The sequence below is a fragment of the Cucurbita pepo genome, chromosome 19 (genome assembly GCF_057944985.1).
Source record: "Cucurbita pepo subsp. pepo isolate OVF chromosome 19, ASM5794498v1, whole genome shotgun sequence".
Taxonomy (NCBI): domain Eukaryota; kingdom Viridiplantae; phylum Streptophyta; class Magnoliopsida; order Cucurbitales; family Cucurbitaceae; genus Cucurbita; species Cucurbita pepo.
The window spans coordinates 9,387,385-9,406,344 of NC_141816.1; the positions used below are offsets into that span (position 1 = coordinate 9,387,385).

General features: G+C 35.1%; 3 protein-coding genes, 1 long non-coding RNA gene and 1 pseudogene across 6 annotated transcripts; 4 read left to right on the forward strand and 1 right to left on the reverse strand.

Annotated features, from left to right (window-relative positions):
* Positions 1–572: 572 nt before the first annotated feature.
* LOC111781938 (RING-H2 finger protein ATL78 pseudogene) lies at positions 573–1,482 on the forward strand (annotated as a pseudogene).
* Positions 1,483–5,704: 4,222 nt separating this feature from the next.
* LOC111781300 (actin-7) lies at positions 5,705–8,201 on the forward strand. Of its 2 annotated transcripts, XM_023661812.2 has the most exons (5): positions 5,706–5,856; positions 6,586–6,657; positions 6,753–7,146; positions 7,235–7,848; positions 7,939–8,201. In XM_023661812.2, exons 2-5 carry the CDS (start codon positions 6,598–6,600, stop codon positions 8,002–8,004), a joined length of 1,134 nt encoding a protein of 377 aa, XP_023517580.1. In that variant the 5' UTR covers positions 5,706–5,856; positions 6,586–6,597; the 3' UTR covers positions 8,005–8,201. The 2 variants fall into 2 exon arrangements, with proteins under 2 accessions (XP_086976060.1, XP_023517580.1); XM_087119934.1 differs by having other exon boundaries at positions 5,705–5,856; positions 7,235–8,201.
* A 1,400-nt stretch (positions 8,202–9,601) lies between these two features.
* LOC111781302 (uncharacterized) lies at positions 9,602–10,264 on the forward strand. The gene has a single exon (XM_023661814.2). The coding sequence runs from the start codon at positions 9,612–9,614 to the stop codon at positions 10,161–10,163; it is 552 nt and encodes a 183-aa protein (XP_023517582.2). The 5' UTR covers positions 9,602–9,611; the 3' UTR covers positions 10,164–10,264.
* Positions 10,265–11,125: 861 nt separating this feature from the next.
* On the forward strand, positions 11,126–12,574 carry LOC147786709 (uncharacterized). The gene is made up of 2 exons (XR_015414573.1): positions 11,126–11,492; positions 12,244–12,574. It is a non-coding gene; the product is annotated as an uncharacterized LOC147786709 (long non-coding RNA).
* A 1,271-nt stretch (positions 12,575–13,845) lies between these two features.
* Positions 13,846–16,563, reverse strand: LOC111781301 (WAT1-related protein At5g64700). Of its 2 annotated transcripts, XM_023661813.2 has the most exons (7): positions 16,279–16,561; positions 16,120–16,182; positions 15,813–15,929; positions 15,413–15,665; positions 14,432–14,590; positions 14,186–14,337; positions 13,846–14,102 (listed from the first exon to the last, which is right to left on the reverse strand). In XM_023661813.2, exons 1-7 carry the CDS (start codon positions 16,449–16,451, stop codon positions 13,967–13,969), a joined length of 1,053 nt encoding a protein of 350 aa, XP_023517581.2. In that variant the 5' UTR covers positions 16,452–16,561; the 3' UTR covers positions 13,846–13,966. The 2 variants fall into 2 exon arrangements, with proteins under 2 accessions (XP_023517581.2, XP_086976007.1); XM_087119881.1 differs by lacking the exon at positions 16,120–16,182 and having other exon boundaries at positions 16,279–16,563.
* Between the last annotated feature and the right edge of the window lie 2,397 nt (positions 16,564–18,960).

Here is an 18,960-nt window from a genome sequence, read left to right on the forward strand (position 1 = left end):
CCTAAAACATTCCCTTCAATCGATTTTAAATCAAATTTTATCTCATAGACGGGCATCTCTATCATTATTGGGAATGATGAGCTCGAGAATAAACGAATAGATGACTATTTGAAAGGAAGTTAGACAGTCTTTTGTTAGAATTGACCGTGTGACAACAATGTGTAACAGCCCAAATCTATTGTTAGCCGATATTATTCTTTGGACTTTTCGTTTCGAGTTTCTTTTAAAACGCGTCCGCTAATTAGGGGTTTCTACACCCTTATAAAGATGTTTCGTTATCCTCCCTAATTGATCACAATTCACCCTATTCGGGACCCAACGTCCTTGCTAGCACTCGTTTCTCTCGATAGATGTGAAATTTTTATTGAATTAATCAAAATTGCATAAATAAATAAAAGATGGATTGTTTTTTTTAAAAAAAAAAATTAAATAGTGAAGAAAGGTTTAAAAAGGTAAAGAAAAAACAAACCAAATAAATTAATAACAATTAAAAATAAAATAAAAAGGACACGTCAGCTTTCTTCTTCCCCAATTTCCTATACCCATCATCCACTAATTTCCCTTTCGCTGTATAAATAAATTCCCCCATTCCCATTTTCTTCAAATTTCAACACAGACACGCCCACATGTCTATCTCCACATCAAGAAGGTTCCTCCTCCCCTCCGCCACCGCCACCGCCACCGCCGTCGCCACTCCGTCTTCGCTGCCGCAGCCCCGCCCTGGGTTTGGTAGCTTCGACATGAACGTTGTAATGGTCCTATCCGTCCTCCTCTGCGCTCTAGTTTGCTCTTTGGGTCTCAACGCAATCCTCAAATGCGCCTTGCGATGCTCCACTTTGCTGGCTTCCGCGTCGGCTCGCCACGGCGGGAATTTAGCGATCCACCCGAAAGGCGTTGGACGAAATATATTAAAGAAATTCCCGACGGTGGAGTACTCAAAACAGAGCAATAAATTCAGGGGAATCGCAATGGATGGGGAGTGCGTGATTTGCTTGGCGGATTTCGAGCCCGGCGATCGGGTTCGTGTTTTGCCCAAATGCTACCATGGGTTCCATGTTCATTGCATCGATAAGTGGCTGAGTTCCCACACTTCTTGCCCCAAGTGCCGTAATTGCCTCTCTGATACTTCCCGTAAGGTCGACGCCGGTTGTGGGTCAGCGGTGGAGGGGAGTTCGTCCTCTGTTGGGCCGCCGCCCTCGGAGGAGGTGGTGGTGAATGTTGGTATTGCTCCGGTGGAACGGGAAGGTCTGACGTGTAGCTATAGAGACAGTAGTAGATGAGACTGAAGTGGGAAGTGGGGCTGTGGGGCCGATGGGCTGTGCTGTTTTTGGATGATTGATTGAGCATTTTGGCTGCTTTTTGCCTTTGCTTGCAAAAAAAGCACCTTTTTTTTTCTTCTTCATTTGGATTAGGTGGCCAAATGTAAATATCTTCCGTTTCTTTTATTAGGTCAATCTCGATCGTAATCAGATTTACGTGCTAGTTTAAATCTATAACAACTATTGACAACCCACAAAACACGAACACCATCCCGATAAAAGAAAAATAGTCATAGGGAAGAATTTGGAGTGACAAGATGTCCCACCAAATTTGGTAACAAAATATGATTGCTAGTATATATTATCTATATGCTCGTCAATTTCACATTTTAAATCACATCTCCTAAGTTGAGGTTTCCACCCCTTATAAAAAATGCTTCATTTTTCTCTCAACTGAGATGGGATCTCACCACTCATTTTCAAGGGGGCCTAGAGTCATCATAGTCACACAGCTTAGTGTCTCGCTCTAATAGTAACTATAATAGGCAAATATTGTCCACTTTAATTTGTTAAGTATCACCATCACCCTTACAATTTTAAAACGTGTCTATTAAGAAAAGGTTTCCACGTCTTTTGTACTCGAACAACAATAAATTCTATTATAATAAAATCTAAAATTACATTCTTTAAAAATGTTATTAAAAGAAAATAACAAAAATAAAAAATTTTGAAATATAAAATTAAAAAAAAAAATACACTAAGAGGTTCGAATTTTAGATTTACAGAAAATAAATTAGAAGGTTTTTATTTTTGGATATTTAAAAAAATGAGCCTTTTTATTTTGGTCATCCATTATGGGCCTCCAATCAAAGTCCATATTATGGGGTCGGCCCATTTCTTCAAGTCCTAATTATTGTTATATTTTTGTTAATATTTTAAACATAAAATTAGTATATTCACGTTTACTCATCCCTTTTAAGAGCGAAGACTATTTCATATAAATTAAAAAACCATTTTAGTTATAAAAATATCATTTTTAACCTATTAAATATATAAATAATGTCTTAATCAGTTGAATTATATTCAATCGAGCTGTCTCATTCTCGTACATCTATATTCTTTTTCGATTTCGGAGGATCACAAGTATTTTGAAAAATTGAAATTTTTGTGTAGTTCGAATTAGATTGGAATGCATGGCCAAGGGATGACCCACTTTGAGCCACAATTTTGAGAGACTCTCACCATCACCAAATGTTGGTGACAAACAAAGTTGAGGTTTTGAAAGGGTGGGGTCCCAAAATGAGCAGCCACCCAGCCAACCAGCCACACCCTTCAAAAATACATTCAATTTAATGCCCTCATCAAACTCATTGCTTCACCACTACTCTTTCTCTCATTGTCTATTTCAAGTTTATTTGGTTTTTATATGGATACTAATGATATGCAATCTTCGAGATAAATGGATCCCATGTTTTCATCCACAAATAATAGCAAAAAATAAAATACGATTAAATTACACGTCTAATCTCTAAACTTTTAAGTTTATGTCTATTTAGTTCTTAATTTTGGGTTAGGTTAGGTTAGGTTTTTGGACCCGAGTCAATTTGGGTTGGATATGGGTTCAATGTGCAAAGGACTGAACTGAATCAACTCATCCAAACCCAAATACATCAAAAAGAGAGGAGGAGTTTGAGATTGAGACCAAACACAAGTCCAACCCATATTCAACCCAAGGTTACATAGCAGTATATTAGTATATGTCATTAATCTTACAAGGTTCTAGTTCTAGCTTCCTCGGCCACCCATGACATCATCCGTCATTCAATCTTCCTTTCCTTCTTAGTTCTTCATCTTTTCCTTCATTTGTCACGTCTTTCTTCCCTTCTTCGTTTGTCCTTTGATCGTCCACATCTAGCAGCTTCGTCATGTCTTCTAATCATCTAGTAACTTCTTCCGTTCTTTGTTCGACAATATAAAAGGTGGAACTTCTCTAGTTACATTTATATCAACAAGATTATGTCAAAATAATAATAAAAGTTGATATTGATTCGATGAGGTGTAATTTGAAATGGACGTAAGAAGCCTCAATAATGGTGAGCCAGAGACTTTGAGTTGTAAAGATGGGTGTAGTTTGGTGTTCAACCCTACACACATTACATTATTAATCTAAACCCCTAACAAACCCACATTCAAAAAACTCATCTTTCCTTCTAATTTACTTCTACCCCCACTCTTCAATTCATTTCTAATTATTATTACTTTTATTTACGATAAATTTGATTAACGATTCACAGGTATACCCGATAATTCGTTCATGAAAAATACAAAGAACGTTCTATTCTCCATATTACTCTAATAATCTCTTTGGAGCCTAATTTGACCAGTTTTCATATAGTAAACGAAGAATTTGACTTGGGTCGATGAACTTTTTGTAGAGTAAGAAACTTTGGGTTCGAACCATGATATAATACGTAGATCAACGAATCGTGACATAACTTACTTCAATTTATTAAAATAACATGTCGTGGTTTACCTTAAAATTCGAGAAATAATAATGGTTAGGCACTAAGAGAGCATAAATGAATAAAATAGTGAAAATCCTTCTCTTTATATATTTGGAATGTGACATATATTATATCAATTCATCTCAAACTTTGGGTTATAATAATGATTTAAGCAGATCTATTTTCAGAAGAAAATAATAATAATAATAATAATAATAATAATAATAATAATAATAATAATAATAATAATAATAAAAAAGTCAGTCCAACCAAACTGCCCAACAATTTCCACTGACAGTTTACATCGGAAGACATTGTGCACATGTTTGCACATGCAATCTTAAAAGCAACATATCAAATATTTTAAGTCTCCTCAAATTTAAAATTATAAAAATAAAAAAAAAAAAGTTTAATGCTTTTGCAATATCCCTTTCCAAGATTCAACTTTATAAGTATCTCAAAATAATTATACTCGATATGCGAATCAAGTCTCGTATCATTTAGAACGCTTATAATTCGAATTCGAATTCCCTTACGACATGATCACGTTATTTATGAGTTACTTGTAATAACTCAAGTCTAAGGCCACCGGACTTATAAAGATTGATTCGTTCTCCTCCTTAACCGATATGAGATCTCACAATCCACTTCCTCCAATCAATGTGGAATCTCACAATTCACCCACCTTTAGAGCTCACCGTTCTCATTGGTATACCCACGTCTGATAGGAAGAGGTTTCTATGTTTTTATAAATAATGTTTCGTTCTCCTTTCCAACCGATGTGAGATTTCACATTTGAAGTTTTTCTCAACTATTTTTCTTGAGGATCAGTATCATTTGGATATAATTTCAGTACATTTATGGCGAAGGAAGACCTCGTATATTGGACTTGAATGAAAAGCATGTGTTCTTGTGAGTAGGGTAGCTTTGTTGAACCAATTCTTCGTGTTCAAGTCTGTCTTCCAAGCTGCATCGACATATAATTGTACAATAAGTTAGGTGTATGTCTTTGTCTATGTCTTGGATGTGTGATCTCTATGACTTTTAGTTTCATTCTTGTTTGTTGGTCGAAGAGAAATCCTGACATGATATAGCGTAAAACCAACAAAAAGAAATTAAAAAAAAATGTTTTTTTCTTAAGATTTTTTTGGATTCGATAATACTATGTTGAATTACTGCTATAATAGTATTTCTCGTTCTTAATTTATAAAAACCATATTAATTTATATATAAAAATGATTTTAAATTTTAAGTCTAATCTATATTAAAATTTTAAGTTGTCTTTAGTAATAATAATAATAATAATAATAATAAATAATAAATAAATTATAATAAACCATTTTATTAGATGAATAAACGAGGGACATAATAATTATGATTTATTATTTCCTTTGCCCCAATTGTAAATAATGCATATTTTATATTGCATTTCTCCATTTTCTTTTTGTTATTTTAGATGATTAAATTTTTTTAATTTGAACATAATTCAATATATATTACATTACTTAATATATATTTAAAAAATGGGTTGGAATTTTTTCACTATTTATTTATTATTATTGATTAAAAAAAAAAAGATATCCATATTTATATTCCACAGTGGCAAACACGCCACGAGGGCTGACGAAAGGGAAAAAAAGGGACAAAGCTGGAAGCTAGTCAAGCGAAGCCAAGCCGGAGTCAGCTCGGCTGACGGCGAGAGAGGTAAGATGGGAAAAGAAAGATCCAACGGTGGAGATTAAAGAAAAGTGAGAGAGGGGAGAAGGATGGGGCTGGGAAAGGCTGTCAGCCAGGTCACCCTATCTTTTTCTCGTGGTCGAAATGATTCCTTTAATTCCCTCTCCAAATTCGTCATTTGGTCTGAATTTGCATTTGAATTTGAATTTGCATTTGCATTTGCATTTGCATTTCCCCTTCATCTCTCTCTCTCTCTCTCTACTTATAAACCCCATCTTCTCCCCCCTCTTTCTCTTCCTCTTATTCCTGTCTCTCATCAGCGCTAGGTCGACTCTCACTGCTCTCTCAGCCACACCTTCGTCTTTGGAGGTTGGCTTCTTCTTCCTCCTCCATTCACAAGTTCTCTTTAATCCAAGGTTCGCTTCTTCCATTCTTCTTCTTTTTTACTTCACTCTTTTCACACTGTTTTGATTTTTCGATCTGGGGTTTGTCAATTGTTGTGTATCTTTGTGTTTGTTTTCGAATTCTGTGTTCCATAGGTGGGGATCTGTGGTTTTTGTTTCAGTCATGAACATGAATTCTTTGTGCTTCTGGCTGATCTTAAAATTTCGACTGGGTTTTGGCTGTTTGTGGTTCTCAAGCTGAGATCTGGGATTTGGAGATGTGTAGCTTTTGATTTCTGCATGCAATTCTGTAATCGCGTGTACCTTGGGGCATTTCTGTGGATTAGTAATGTTCTTGTAGATTTCTTGTCTGTTTAGTTGATAGATGAACTATTTTCGTCTCTTGGGTTCTGATCTGTTTTCTTTATGCTTCTTTGTTTTGTTGTTCTTGTTCATGTTACGGATTTAGTTGCTTTGTTCTCTGCTTTTGTGTTATCTTTTATGTTAGATCAGTTTGGGTAGCTTCTCGATCTGAAAATGGATATACTTAAGAGTTCATAATCAGCTTGTTTTTCCTGTGTTATACGATAATCAGGACTTTAATCATATTGATTCCTGTATTGTTTGCTGAGTTAAGATCAACTACATGAAGTGAACTTATGGATTGTAAATTGGCGTTGTAAGATACCTGAGGCATATGAATTCTAGATTGCTATATGTGATTTATTCATTCAACTTTTCGTTTTATAATGCTTTGTTTAGTTTTTGAAAAAGATGGCCGATGCTGAGGATATTCAGCCACTTGTTTGTGACAATGGAACTGGAATGGTGAAGGTCAGTTCATTGGTTCCTCTATTTTGTATTCTTGTGTCGTAGCCCGGTTGGATTTATCGATATACTCTAATTTAATGTAATGCTTTATGGTGCAGGCCGGTTTTGCTGGTGATGATGCTCCGAGGGCAGTTTTCCCAAGTATTGTTGGTCGTCCCCGACATACTGGTGTCATGGTTGGTATGGGCCAAAAAGATGCCTATGTTGGGGATGAAGCTCAGTCTAAAAGAGGTATCCTTACCTTGAAATATCCCATTGAACATGGTATTGTCAGTAACTGGGATGACATGGAGAAGATTTGGCATCACACGTTCTACAATGAGCTTCGTGTTGCTCCTGAAGAGCACCCCGTGCTTCTGACTGAGGCTCCACTCAACCCAAAGGCTAACAGAGAAAAGATGACTCAAATCATGTTTGAGACATTCAATGTGCCTGCCATGTACGTTGCCATCCAGGCCGTTCTATCACTCTATGCTAGTGGACGTACAACTGGTATGCTTGTATATTCTATTTGAATGACTATGATGTAATTTTGAGCTTCTATAATTTGGTATTGATTACGAGAACCTACTTTGAACAGGTATCGTGCTGGATTCTGGTGATGGTGTGAGTCACACCGTTCCCATCTATGAGGGTTATGCTCTCCCTCATGCCATTCTCCGTTTAGACCTTGCTGGTCGTGATCTCACTGATGCTCTAATGAAGATCCTCACTGAAAGAGGTTACATGTTTACCACTACTGCCGAACGGGAAATTGTCCGTGACATGAAGGAGAAGTTGGCATATGTTGCTCTTGACTACGAACAAGAACTCGAGACTGCAAAGAGCAGTTCCTCAATTGAGAAGAACTACGAACTGCCTGATGGACAAGTCATCACCATTGGAGCTGAGAGATTCCGTTGCCCAGAAGTCCTATTCCAGCCCTCTCTCATCGGTATGGAAGCTGCAGGAATCCACGAAACTACCTACAACTCCATCATGAAGTGTGATGTCGATATCAGAAAGGACCTTTATGGAAACATCGTCCTCAGTGGTGGTTCAACCATGTTCCCTGGTATTGCTGACAGGATGAGCAAGGAAATCACAGCCCTTGCTCCCAGCAGCATGAAGATTAAGGTCGTTGCCCCACCAGAAAGGAAATACAGTGTCTGGATTGGAGGGTCTATTCTTGCATCTCTAAGCACCTTCCAGCAGGTAAATCCTCGAGTTGCTGAAAGCACTTTCTGTTCCATTAGTGTTTTATTGTACTCGTCAATGCTCACACATTCATTTTGTTTGTATCAGATGTGGATTTCAAAGGGTGAATACGACGAGTCGGGTCCATCCATTGTCCACAGGAAGTGCTTCTAAGCACGTCAATCTCTTTGATGAGACGACGACGACGAAGACGGTGAGTTATTTCCCTTTAGTTGGCTTTTTTGTGTCATGTAATGTTGAACTGAGATTGGTTGGCGTCAAAGGAGGAAGGGGGGGTCTATTGAATTGAAGGAACTGTGTTGGATTTGTTATATCTGAAAGCATTTGATCCACTACTATGATTCTCCATTGATACGGTGGCCTTGTTGTTGGAAGCTCACAATTGCTGGTGACCCTCCAGGTTTGGGGCCATTAAAAGATATATTCTGTTCTGTTCTGTCCTGTCATCTTCTTTTTAGTAGGGATATTTGTAGCAGAAGAGTGATTGTGATGCTTTTTTTAAATATATATATATTTTTTCAATTTTCTTCTCTTTTTTTTTTTTGAAGGTTTTCCCCTCAGAACATTAATGTTAAATATTTATTATTGTATGCGAAATCTTAGTGTCACTTTCCAGTCATGAACTTAACTTTTGATGTTCGGTTCTTAAGATTCGAGTTCGTATCCTACTATTCGGGTCGACCACGATCCTTTTTATCGGTTGCTAGCTGGTTTTGTTTTCATCTCTGACCATCCTCCTAGCTGATCCTTGATGTATCTTCCTGTTGCCTTGTTTCTTGTTTTAACTAATTTTTTTAACATAATGGACGTCTTGACCTGAATGATGGACAAACTTGTAAGGCTTTCTCGACCCCAATGCTCGGTGGCCTTATAAGATTATTTAGCTTGCTCGACCCCAACAATTGGTGTCGACCCCACAAGATCTTTGAATTTGCTTGACTCAACAACCTGTGACCTTAAAAGATTTCTTCCCCATAAAACGTTTTCCATAGCAGTAAGAAAGAAGTTCATGATGAACATGAAGAAGCCAATGTTATCTTAATTGAAAATGCTCTTTTATCACTCTAATCTAAGATTCATCTGCTTAAAGATAGTTTTTTTGTTTTGTTTAATATACATTTTTATATTTCGAAGAATCTTTGTTTTATAAATAAATTAATGTTATGATATACAAAGTATTTTTTATCCCATGATTTTGTGGGGCACAAGATATTCTTTCAATTAAAAAAATACACTTATTATCTCATTTGTATAAAATAATTAGCTAACATTAAACTTTAATCATAGAAAGGAGTATCCAAATTTAATTCACTTTTTCTAATTTGGAAGCATATCCAATAGGGTTCGAGATAACAGATCTATACTAACCTATTTATCCGACATCGTCCATCAGGGGTATCATCGGTAACAGAGATAATGACAATCAATTTAGATATCACCCGGTTGAGAGGTCTGAAAGAGAATGAACGCGATCGCTAAAGAACTTTTAGATCTAACCCTAAAATCTCCCTTTCTCAACGGTTTGGAAGTGATCCTCATTCTCATCACTAGACGGGATGGAAAAAAAAGTTAGGCCGGGGGGATTTCTAATAAATTAATTTAATAGTGATAGAGGCATATATATATTTAATTCTCACATGGTAAGATTAGTTGAAATTTGTCGACAACAAAAACCCCCAAATTACACAACCCCTTGTGTCCACACCGCTCTCACTCCAGCACAACACTTACCCCTATCCTCTGCTTGAAGCTCATCATCAATGGCGGATCTGGGAAGCAACCCTGGCCAAATGTCGAAAGAAACAGCCCTCCAGGCGCTAAACACCATAATCCAGCTCCATTTCGAGAAGACCCTGGAGAAGAAACGGGCCATAGATCTCCAAAAGAAACAGCTCTTCCACCTCTTCCACCTCTTCTTCATCTTCCTGGGCCTCATCTTCCTCGCCCAATCCCTTTCCCATCGCCTCCACTGCCGCCATTCCTGGATCCCCATTGCTCTTCTCTCCGTTTCCCATCTCTCTTTCTACGTCTCTGTCGCTCAGACCCTCCGCTGCATCAATGGCTTCAAGTACCAGCGCCGCTGCCATAAGCTCACTCTGGCTTTGGCCACTCAGAAGCTCAGAAACATCAAGATGAGGCTTGCCGGAGGGTTCGACGGCAGCCTGGCGGAGGAGGACTTTGAGATTCATTACCAGGAGCCGCCGGAAAGCTATTTGGGTAAGTTCAAGAGAAATTGGGCTCTGCATTTTGGGTTCTTGATCATCATCTATGCCCTTATGATTTCTTCCTCTGTTGTTCTTCTCTGTTCTTGATTTTTCGATTCGGATTAAATTGGAAATTCAATATTGAAAATTCGGATTAAAAAAATTAAATGTTAGTCAATAATGAACTTTATGAGTTTAGAAGCTTTTCACTTTTTATGATTGATTTCCTTTTTTCTTCAATATTTATTTATAATTACTATAAGTAATTAATTGAATTTTTAAAATTTGAGGATTTTGATTATAAATAAAATTAAAAAAAAAAAAAGAAAAAAGATTTGAACAAATATCATGGCATCACGTTACAATCATATTTACTTAAAAAATGATTTTTTTTTTTGGTGAATTAATTAATTATATGATAATGGGCACCCACGATTTGAATTATGAGCAGCCCACAAACGTTGCCTTCATTGCTATTATCACCCCGACAAAATTAATTATAATATAATAAAATGTGTACAATTTTTTTTTATATATATTTATTTATTAATTATAAGCAGCCCACAAACTTTGCTTCCATAATTTAAAATTTTATCATATTAAAGTTTAATTAGATTTAACCATTATAATTTAGTAAGTAATTTCTAAATTTTTTAAAAAATAAATGAAAATTATTGAATTAGTAAATTCACGCCGTCTGTGCGGGCTTTACCAGCCGTTTCGAGTACATACGTGCACCCACTATTTCTTGGATCATTCTGCCTTGCATCTATTGCCCATTTCATGTTAAATTTGATCATACCAACACTAATGCATCAGATCCCTTCATAACTCTACTATTAAACGTGTTTGAACGAGAGTAGTGCTAAGTTAGATGACCACTTGGAAAGTCGTACTGTACCCGTTATTTTAATTTTTCTCTGTAATTGTCTTCCTTTTCTTACAAATTGCATCTGTCTCCGTTCGTATGCTTATGTTCATCGCGTTTCTTTTCTCCAACATGTCCGGGCAAACCTCTATTCAGAGCACATACGTGTACCTACAATCGCTTAGATCACGCCACCCGAAATTTGATTTGATTAATCTTATTCACAGAGTGATTTAAATCTCAAACTAAATGTATAATTATCTAAATTGAAATAATAATGGGAAAAAAATAAATAAACAAAGACAGGGTGTAAACATAGAATAGAGATTCATAATTATACATACGTTATACAGCATAAATGTTCCTGTTCTGTTTTTATTTTTGTTTTTTGTCGGAATCTGTGTTTATAAATCATTAAGAACCCCCATGCCATCTTCCTCCTCTCTCATCTCATTTCATTTCGGTTCATTTTGAGATCGACTAAGCAGATGGGAGCTTGTGCCACTAAGCCCAAGGTTCTTCAGGTTGAGTCCCGCCAGGTTCCGGCGGAGATCGTCGATGATCATAAGGTGAATTACTCTAACTCTCCTTCTCTTACCATTTGTTCTTCCAATTACTCTGTTTTTGATTCATAATGCCCCTGATTTCATCATTTCAATGTGTTTTTCCTTTTCCCTCCTTAAAATCTGTTTGGATGCTCAGAAAATTGTGGAAAAGAAAATAAACGAAAAAGGGATAATAATTGTGTCGGATCCGGCGTGGAAAAAAAAAAAAAAAAAAAAAAGGAATCTCGATGAACTTCTGTTCTAATGCATCGCTGCTTGTCTTTTTCCTTTCATTTCCCTGTTTTTTTTTTTTTTTTTTTTTTTAATTATTTTATTGGACATTTTCAGTGAAACCAAGCTGCCATAATTATTTGTTTTTTTTTTTAAATCTCGAGTTGGTTGTGTTTGTGACATCAGTGACGTCAGATTGTTTTTTTTTTTAATCATTAAAAATAATTGTAAATGTTATATTAATAACTAAAATTTAATAAAACTTAAATATGAGACAATTATTACTCATTTTCAAAATAATTTAAAGAAAAAAAAGTATTATAAGATGGAGGTTGGTTTCTACAAATGGGTACGTAATAAAATAAATGGGCTTAAACTGCCCGTTTGAACTCAATTTGGGCCAGCCCATATTCTTAAACCTCGCCCTATATTCTAGGCCCAGCCCACAGATATAGTTTAGTATTATAGTAAATTAATAAATGTTTCTTTTTTTTTTATTATAATGAAGTAGTTTCTTATTATTTGGATGATTGTTATAATACAGAACGAAGGTAAGGAGAAGGCGGCGGTGGCGGCGGAGACCTCACCGGAAACTGAAACTGAAAAAGAAACCAACCCACCGGAGCTGCCACCCTCAGATGATGTAACAGACAAGACAACAGTGGTGGAAACTCCATGCGAGACAAAGAAGGACAATAACCCAACAAATTGGGAAGCAGAGAAAGAAGTTAAGGTAATTAATTAGCAGCAATTAAGATTAACAAACTTGGCGTCTGTCTCATTTCTTCTTCCATGCTTTTTGTTGTTTTTTTTTTTTTTTTTTCAATTTTCGTAACATAAATATTACTTTTTAATTTAATTTCATTTTGCTGAAACGTGTCTGGAACGAGGTGGAGAATCTCCGTTTCAATGGAAAATAGAAAAAAGACGGGAATAATTTTTTCATAAACGAACTTTGGACGAGAATTATATTCACCGTCTTCATCTCCAACCCCAGGCCCCTCTTCTCGGGTTTGGCTCACTTATATATAAAAATAAAGCCAATTTTGACACGCATCTAATTTTTTAAATATCATATTGTAAAAAAAAAAAAAAAGTGATTTAATATCATTTCCATTATTAGTAGTGGAAAACACTTCATAGTGGATCAAAGCCCACCTTCAAAGGATATCATACAATACCCACTAAGCACTAAATAATAAATAATAAATAAGCTAAATTGGATTAATTTATATATGAATATTTAACCTTATTTAGTGGAAAATAAAATTTAAAATTATTTTTAATCCCACTTCCTATTGCTTTTGACTAATGTTTGCTTTTTTCAACTCATACAACCATTATTTCTCAAAATATTAATTTTCTTCCTTTTGCACCATACTATATATTAAATATATGCTTTTAACATATGGTAGTTGAAATATTTGTCACTTTTTGGATAACATATTTAATTTGAAATTATATCATTAATGTCTTATTTAATTTGATCACTTCTTATAAGAAACGCGATTATATTATAAGTTTAGTTTATAATATGTTTTATTTATATAACACCATTTTTTTAATAAGTAGTCCAGCTATGATATCTTTGTCTAGTACAACGTAAGTTTAATTTTTTTTTAAAAAATTTGAGAAAATTAATTGAGTAAGTTTATAAAGACGTTGATAAGATCATAATAGAAAATACACAAACCTTACGTATTAGTATTAATGGATAGAAAATGGAACTGTATACTAACCCTAAGTATCGAGTATAGTTGTGTGAACTTGAGTCGAAGAGAAATAAGAGTTTGTTAAAAGATCACATCAATAGTGCACGATTGCGATATTTTATTCAAACTAGTTTAACATTTAGTGTATACTAACTTGCACGCGTGTGTAAAACGACTTGTCCTGTCTCAAGGACCCACACGTACATGTGTGTGACACATATCTTCTAACTTGGCTCGACTAGACTTGATTTTGACTTATTTGACTCGGGTCTCAAACCTAAAACCTAAAATGTTTTTGGAAGTTGTTTGGTAGCTTCCACCTCTCACCTTCCATTCAAATTCGATGTGGGTCTTATGATTTTATTAATTGCTTGGCATTTATGTTGCTGAATAAACATAAACAAGTAGGAATTAAAGTTGAGCTTGATCAAAAGTCTTCCAAATCATCCTTTACTTACTTTATCAAAGCAATGTGTTACAAAATATTCAACAAATTCATGGCCAATTCTCATAGGCTTTGATATATTATAATGATCAAAACTTGATCTTTGCTATCTATGGTTGAGGAGGTGACCTCATTTCTGGCACCTCTATCGGTCGATTGCTATCTATATCAATAATGTTGAGCTCTTTGCTTTTGCCCCATAACACGCTGTAAAGGCTCACCACTAGCAACATGGCACCAATAAGGCTGCAATGTTGAAAACAACACGACATGGTTTTAAAAATTTCCGAAATGGATGAACTTTTTGCGTTTGAATTATTAAAACGAACCTTCCCAAATTGATGCCTTCGCCCAATAGCAACTCGGAGCCGATGATGGTAGCAATGACATTCAAAGGGGTGGTCATGGCTTGAAAAACGGGACCTTTTTCTTTGATAACCCAACATTGCAAGAAATTTGAAACAACAGTGACAAGAATTCCCTGTTGTTAAGACAAGAGAGACATTATAATAAAGAATTGGAAAAGGGGTTTGTAATTAAAAAAAAAAAAAAAAGGGTTATGAGTGTGTTCTTACGCAGTAAAGAACAGCTAGAAGCCTAATGTTCCAACCCAACTTCCACTCAGAAGGGTTTCTTTCCATGACAATGGCTATCACAAATGACTGTGCTGTGCTTAGAATTGTTTGGTAACTTATGAACTCCAGCGGTGATGAGTACGTCTTCAGAAAATGAGCCTGTGTTTTTCAATCAAAATCATTACTTATTCAATCGAATTATGTGGAACCTTTCAGATTGTGACGTTTTTATAATAATAAGATTTAGATAAAGCACTATTTTTTTTTTTTTAATTTAACCACTTTCTATTAAATTAGTAAGAAAAAAAATGTGAGATCCCTCCTAGATTGGAGAGAGGAACTAGTGCGAGCGAGGTTGGACCCTGTAGACGTGGATTGTGAGATCCCGATTGAAGAGAGGAAATAGTGCCAGTGAGGATGCTGGACCCTACAAGGGGTGGATTGTGAGATCCCACATAGATTAGAGACGGAAATTAGTGCTAGTGAGGACACTGTGCCCTGTAGGGGCGAATTGTGAGATCCCACGTCGATTAGAGAGGGAAATTAGTGCGAGTGAGGACACTGTGCCCTGTAGGGGCGAATTGTGAGATCCCACATCGATTAGAGAGAGAAACTAGTGCAACGAGGACACTGGGTCCTGTAGGGGTGGATTATGAGATCCCACATCTTTGGAGAAAAGAACGAAACGTTTTTTATAAGGGGTGCAAACGTCTCCAAAATCTTAAAGGGAAAAACCAAAGAGACAATATCTATTAATAGTAGGCTTGGGCTATTACAGGATCTTAGAAATCTCTTATGTTCCCTTCTTCTTTTCTCCTCTAAAAAGGAATGTCTCCATCCGTGTAGGACAGGTTAAATGAACATCTCTAGTATTTAATGTAAAAAAAAAGTCAAAATCACATCTTGGATGGATTATAAGCGACAATGAACTTTAAATGATGTATCGAATATAAAAGAGAACGGAGTATTTGAGTATCGAACCTGAAGAACGAACCACAAACCCCAAGAAATGCTGGAGAGGAAGAGAAGAAAACAGCCAATGATCCATGTTTTTGTGGAAGAGATATGAGGTTTGTGGGTTTGGGATTTGTGAAATTGAAAAAGATGATGATTGATGAGTGGCTTCAAATAAGGACCTTTATAGAATGCAAGTGTGATCACTCCCCCAATGCAAACTAATATTCCAAAAGCTTTTGCCATTCCAGCCACTGTTCTCAACCTCACTTTCTCCATCCTATCATTAAAGTTTACACCAAAAAAGGACCAATTTTTATTTGAGTTTAGAGCAACAAAAACAAAACCCAGAATTTTAATTCCTTAAAAACATCAAATCTTCCATCTTTTTTGACTCAAACTTCAACAACAAACGTGAATTGTTTACCTTAATAAAACTGCAAACAGAAACGTTGTCACTGGCAGACAATTGAACGCAGCAGCTCCCAAATTTGCTGATGTATAATCAACCGCCACACCGTATGCATTGAATCCAATGGTCATCCTGAATTGGAAAAACATCCACCAAACTATAAAATTTAGAATCATGGACATGGAATCTCACCATATTCACTTCTTCAGGTTCCACCACAGTTAGATATGGTCAGTTTTTTTTTTAAAATGTGTCTGTTAAGAACAGGTTTTCACATAGACATGTTTTGTTTACTATCTCCAACTGCGTCATAAAAACATACCCAATTAAGGAAATGACAAAAATCTTCAAGAAATTCCTGAGAGAAAGAGGACGGGGCTCTTTTCTGGAAAAAAAAAAAAGGAAAAAAAGAGGTTAAAAAAAAAAAAAAAAAAAAAAAAACATAAAGGATTATGAAGGAATCAAAGAAAGAGAATGAAACCTTTTCAAAAACATGATGAGAGGGAGGTAAAAAACAGCACCAGCAGCTTGCCTATAGAACACAAACACAAAGCTGTTCATCCCAGAAGCAAACGCCGCCTTTGAAACAAGACTCATTCCAGCTAGAAGAATCTGTGTCAAAACAGCAACAAAATATGGTTTTTTGGAACCCATTTTGAGACCAAGCTTTGATTGAATCTTAAATTGAAAGTGGAGAGAAAATGAGATGAACTGAATGTGTTGTTGATGTGAAGTTCAAACCCTTTAAACACAAATTGAAGGACAAACAGACAAACACTGTTGACCTCAAAAGGGTTCATTAAATTTTGGTCAAGCTTCCTATGCCTTTTTTTTCTCCTACCCAACTTCCATGATATTCACGAATAATAATACCATCCTTTCCCAACTCAACCAACAACAAAGTATGGAATAATTAGAAAGTATTCATAAAAGTTTTTAACTTAATCTTAAATTAAAATTTTGAATCCCATAACCAACACTAAATGAACAATATCATACTATGGTGTCGTAATTTCTAACATAGTATCAGAGTCATCATATTATGGTGTTGTAATTTCTAATATAGTATCAGAGTCATGTTGATGTGAGTTATAGCAGGACTGGGATAAAGATGGACTATGAATAATGGAGCATTTTAGTCCAGTTATGGCCTCTGGGAAGGGACAATTATTAGGTGTATTGAGGACATCATGTCTCTGACGTAGTCCTTCCTTTCTTTCTTTTCTTCTTTTTAAAAAAGTCTTTTTTTTTTTTTTTTTGTTTAATTCCTAAAAATAAATGTCTGTTGTTTATTTTGTAAAAACTATTAGAAATAAAATAGGAAAAAAAATGTGATAATTGAGAAAAATAGTTGTGTGTGAACAAAAAAAAAAAAAAAAAAAGGCACTTAGAAAATAAAGGAAAAGTAGAGACTAAATAAAGTGTGAAAGAAAAAAGTAAGGAGAGATTAATAAGAACTTCAAATTTAATTTAATTACAAAGAAAAAAAAAGTAAAAAGAACATAATAATACTTTTATTATATATATATATATATATAAACAATAATTAAAGGGTATGGATCGGTCTTGAACGAGGTGGGATTTATGTTTAAATTAAAGATTTCGGAGAGATTTTTCTCTATTAGCTAAATGAGGTTCAAGTCGGAGATTATATTTTCCATCCTCGTCTCCAATCCTGACCAAACTTAGATCTTTGTCAGCCCGCCATACTCACTATATATATGACACAAAACGAACGTATTGTATATTTATATTATATATTTTATCTTTTCTTTTTTTACTACTTAGTAAATAAATAAACATATATTTTTTTTAAGTCGGAAAGACTAAATTAAATTTTTTTTTTTTAGAGATTATGTTCAGAGGAGGTTAGACGTCTCTGCTCATAATTTTAAAAAATCAAATAATTATGAAAAATGCTACCTGATTTATTAAATTTTCTTAGAAAAAAAAGTATACGGTCGATCAATCGAACTTTAGAGACGGTGTGCGGTTGTAGATTATATTAAAAATAGGTAAAAGGTAATAAAAAAATATATTAAAAAAAAAAAAAAACATACAAAAATGGGTTCCAATATTCGAGAGGCTTATGTTGAGAGTGATTTAGTTAAGCTATTCTTATTCCATATGTCTGAGAGATTGGGATTAATTTAATTTATAACTTTCTAATTTTATGTGGAAGATATATATCGAATATGCTTTTTTTTAAAATTAGTAATTTTTTTTAAATTAAAGTGGAGAATTTATTCTAATGGAGGGAGTGACAGACATTCCCATACCATTTAATTTTAGTGAGGATTAATTTAACTTACACTTTTTTATTTTTATTTTATTTTATTTTATGTTCTCATCTTTAATTTAAACAAATAATCATTAGAAGATATTTTCTATCGAGACATTTGGATTAAAAAAAAAAAAAAATACATAAATGAACGGATACAATTTGGGACTCTTTTCTATTTTCTACGATTTCTCTTCGTTGGGATATTCTTCCATCGAGCACTCTGGTAAACTCGAACAAGGTGACTGAGACCCCATTTCTGGCCAAACCCCATCTACAAGCGACTCTAGAAATTCCATTTCTCACGATGATAACTTTCGACATAATTGAGCTCATTGTGGTGTTTATGTGTTCGTTATTGCGACAATTTTGATCTATGGACTATATCCCTCCATGTAACAATTGGTTTTTTTGAGAGACGTTAAGTCATGGGCAATTACGAATTGATGCAAAATAAAAATAGAAGAGTAATATTGCGAGTATAACAATATTTAGTATGAAATCTAATATGTACGGGCACCATCATTCTTGCTAATAGGCACATAATGTCACAAGTCACGGTGAGAGCAGTTCTCGTGATCTTAAGGTACGTAAGGTCATCTCAAGGTAACAAAGCGCAATCGTATGAAAATATCTAAGGTCATTTCATGGCGTCTAAGGTTCGATCATCTCTAAGAATGACCCTCTATAAACTTATATCATCCAAAGTAGGAAGGTGAACTCCTATCAATCTAGACAAATCTCATTTTTAAGCGCTATGTGCTTCCTTAATAAAGAGTGGTCTTAAATCAATCTATGCTAGACAAACTCTCATCCGTCGAGACAAGTTCACGTTGCAATTAGATCGGTTCTCGGCCCGGAGTGGTTGAGCCACAGGGAGAG

Coding starts and splice junctions, on each gene's coding strand:
- LOC111781300 (XM_087119934.1), top strand. CDS start 6,598: ATGGCCGATGCTGAGGATATTCAGCCACTTGTTTGTGACAATGGAACT. Junction 6,658..6,752: donor ATGGAACTGGAATGGTGAAG/GTCAGTTCATTG, acceptor TTTATGGTGCAG/GCCGGTTTTGCTGGTGATGA. Junction 7,147..7,234: donor TGCTAGTGGACGTACAACTG/GTATGCTTGTAT, acceptor TACTTTGAACAG/GTATCGTGCTGGATTCTGGT.
- LOC111781302 (XM_023661814.2), top strand. CDS start 9,612: ATGGCGGATCTGGGAAGCAACCCTGGCCAAATGTCGAAAGAAACAGCC.
- LOC111781301 (XM_023661813.2), bottom strand. CDS start 16,451: ATGGGTTCCAAAAAACCATATTTTGTTGCTGTTTTGACACAGATTCTT. Junction 15,930..16,119: donor TTTGTCATTTCCTTAATTGG/GTATGTTTTTAT, acceptor TTTCCAATTCAG/GATGACCATTGGATTCAATG. Junction 14,103..14,185: donor GAAGGCATCAATTTGGGAAG/GTTCGTTTTAAT, acceptor TCAACATTGCAG/CCTTATTGGTGCCATGTTGC.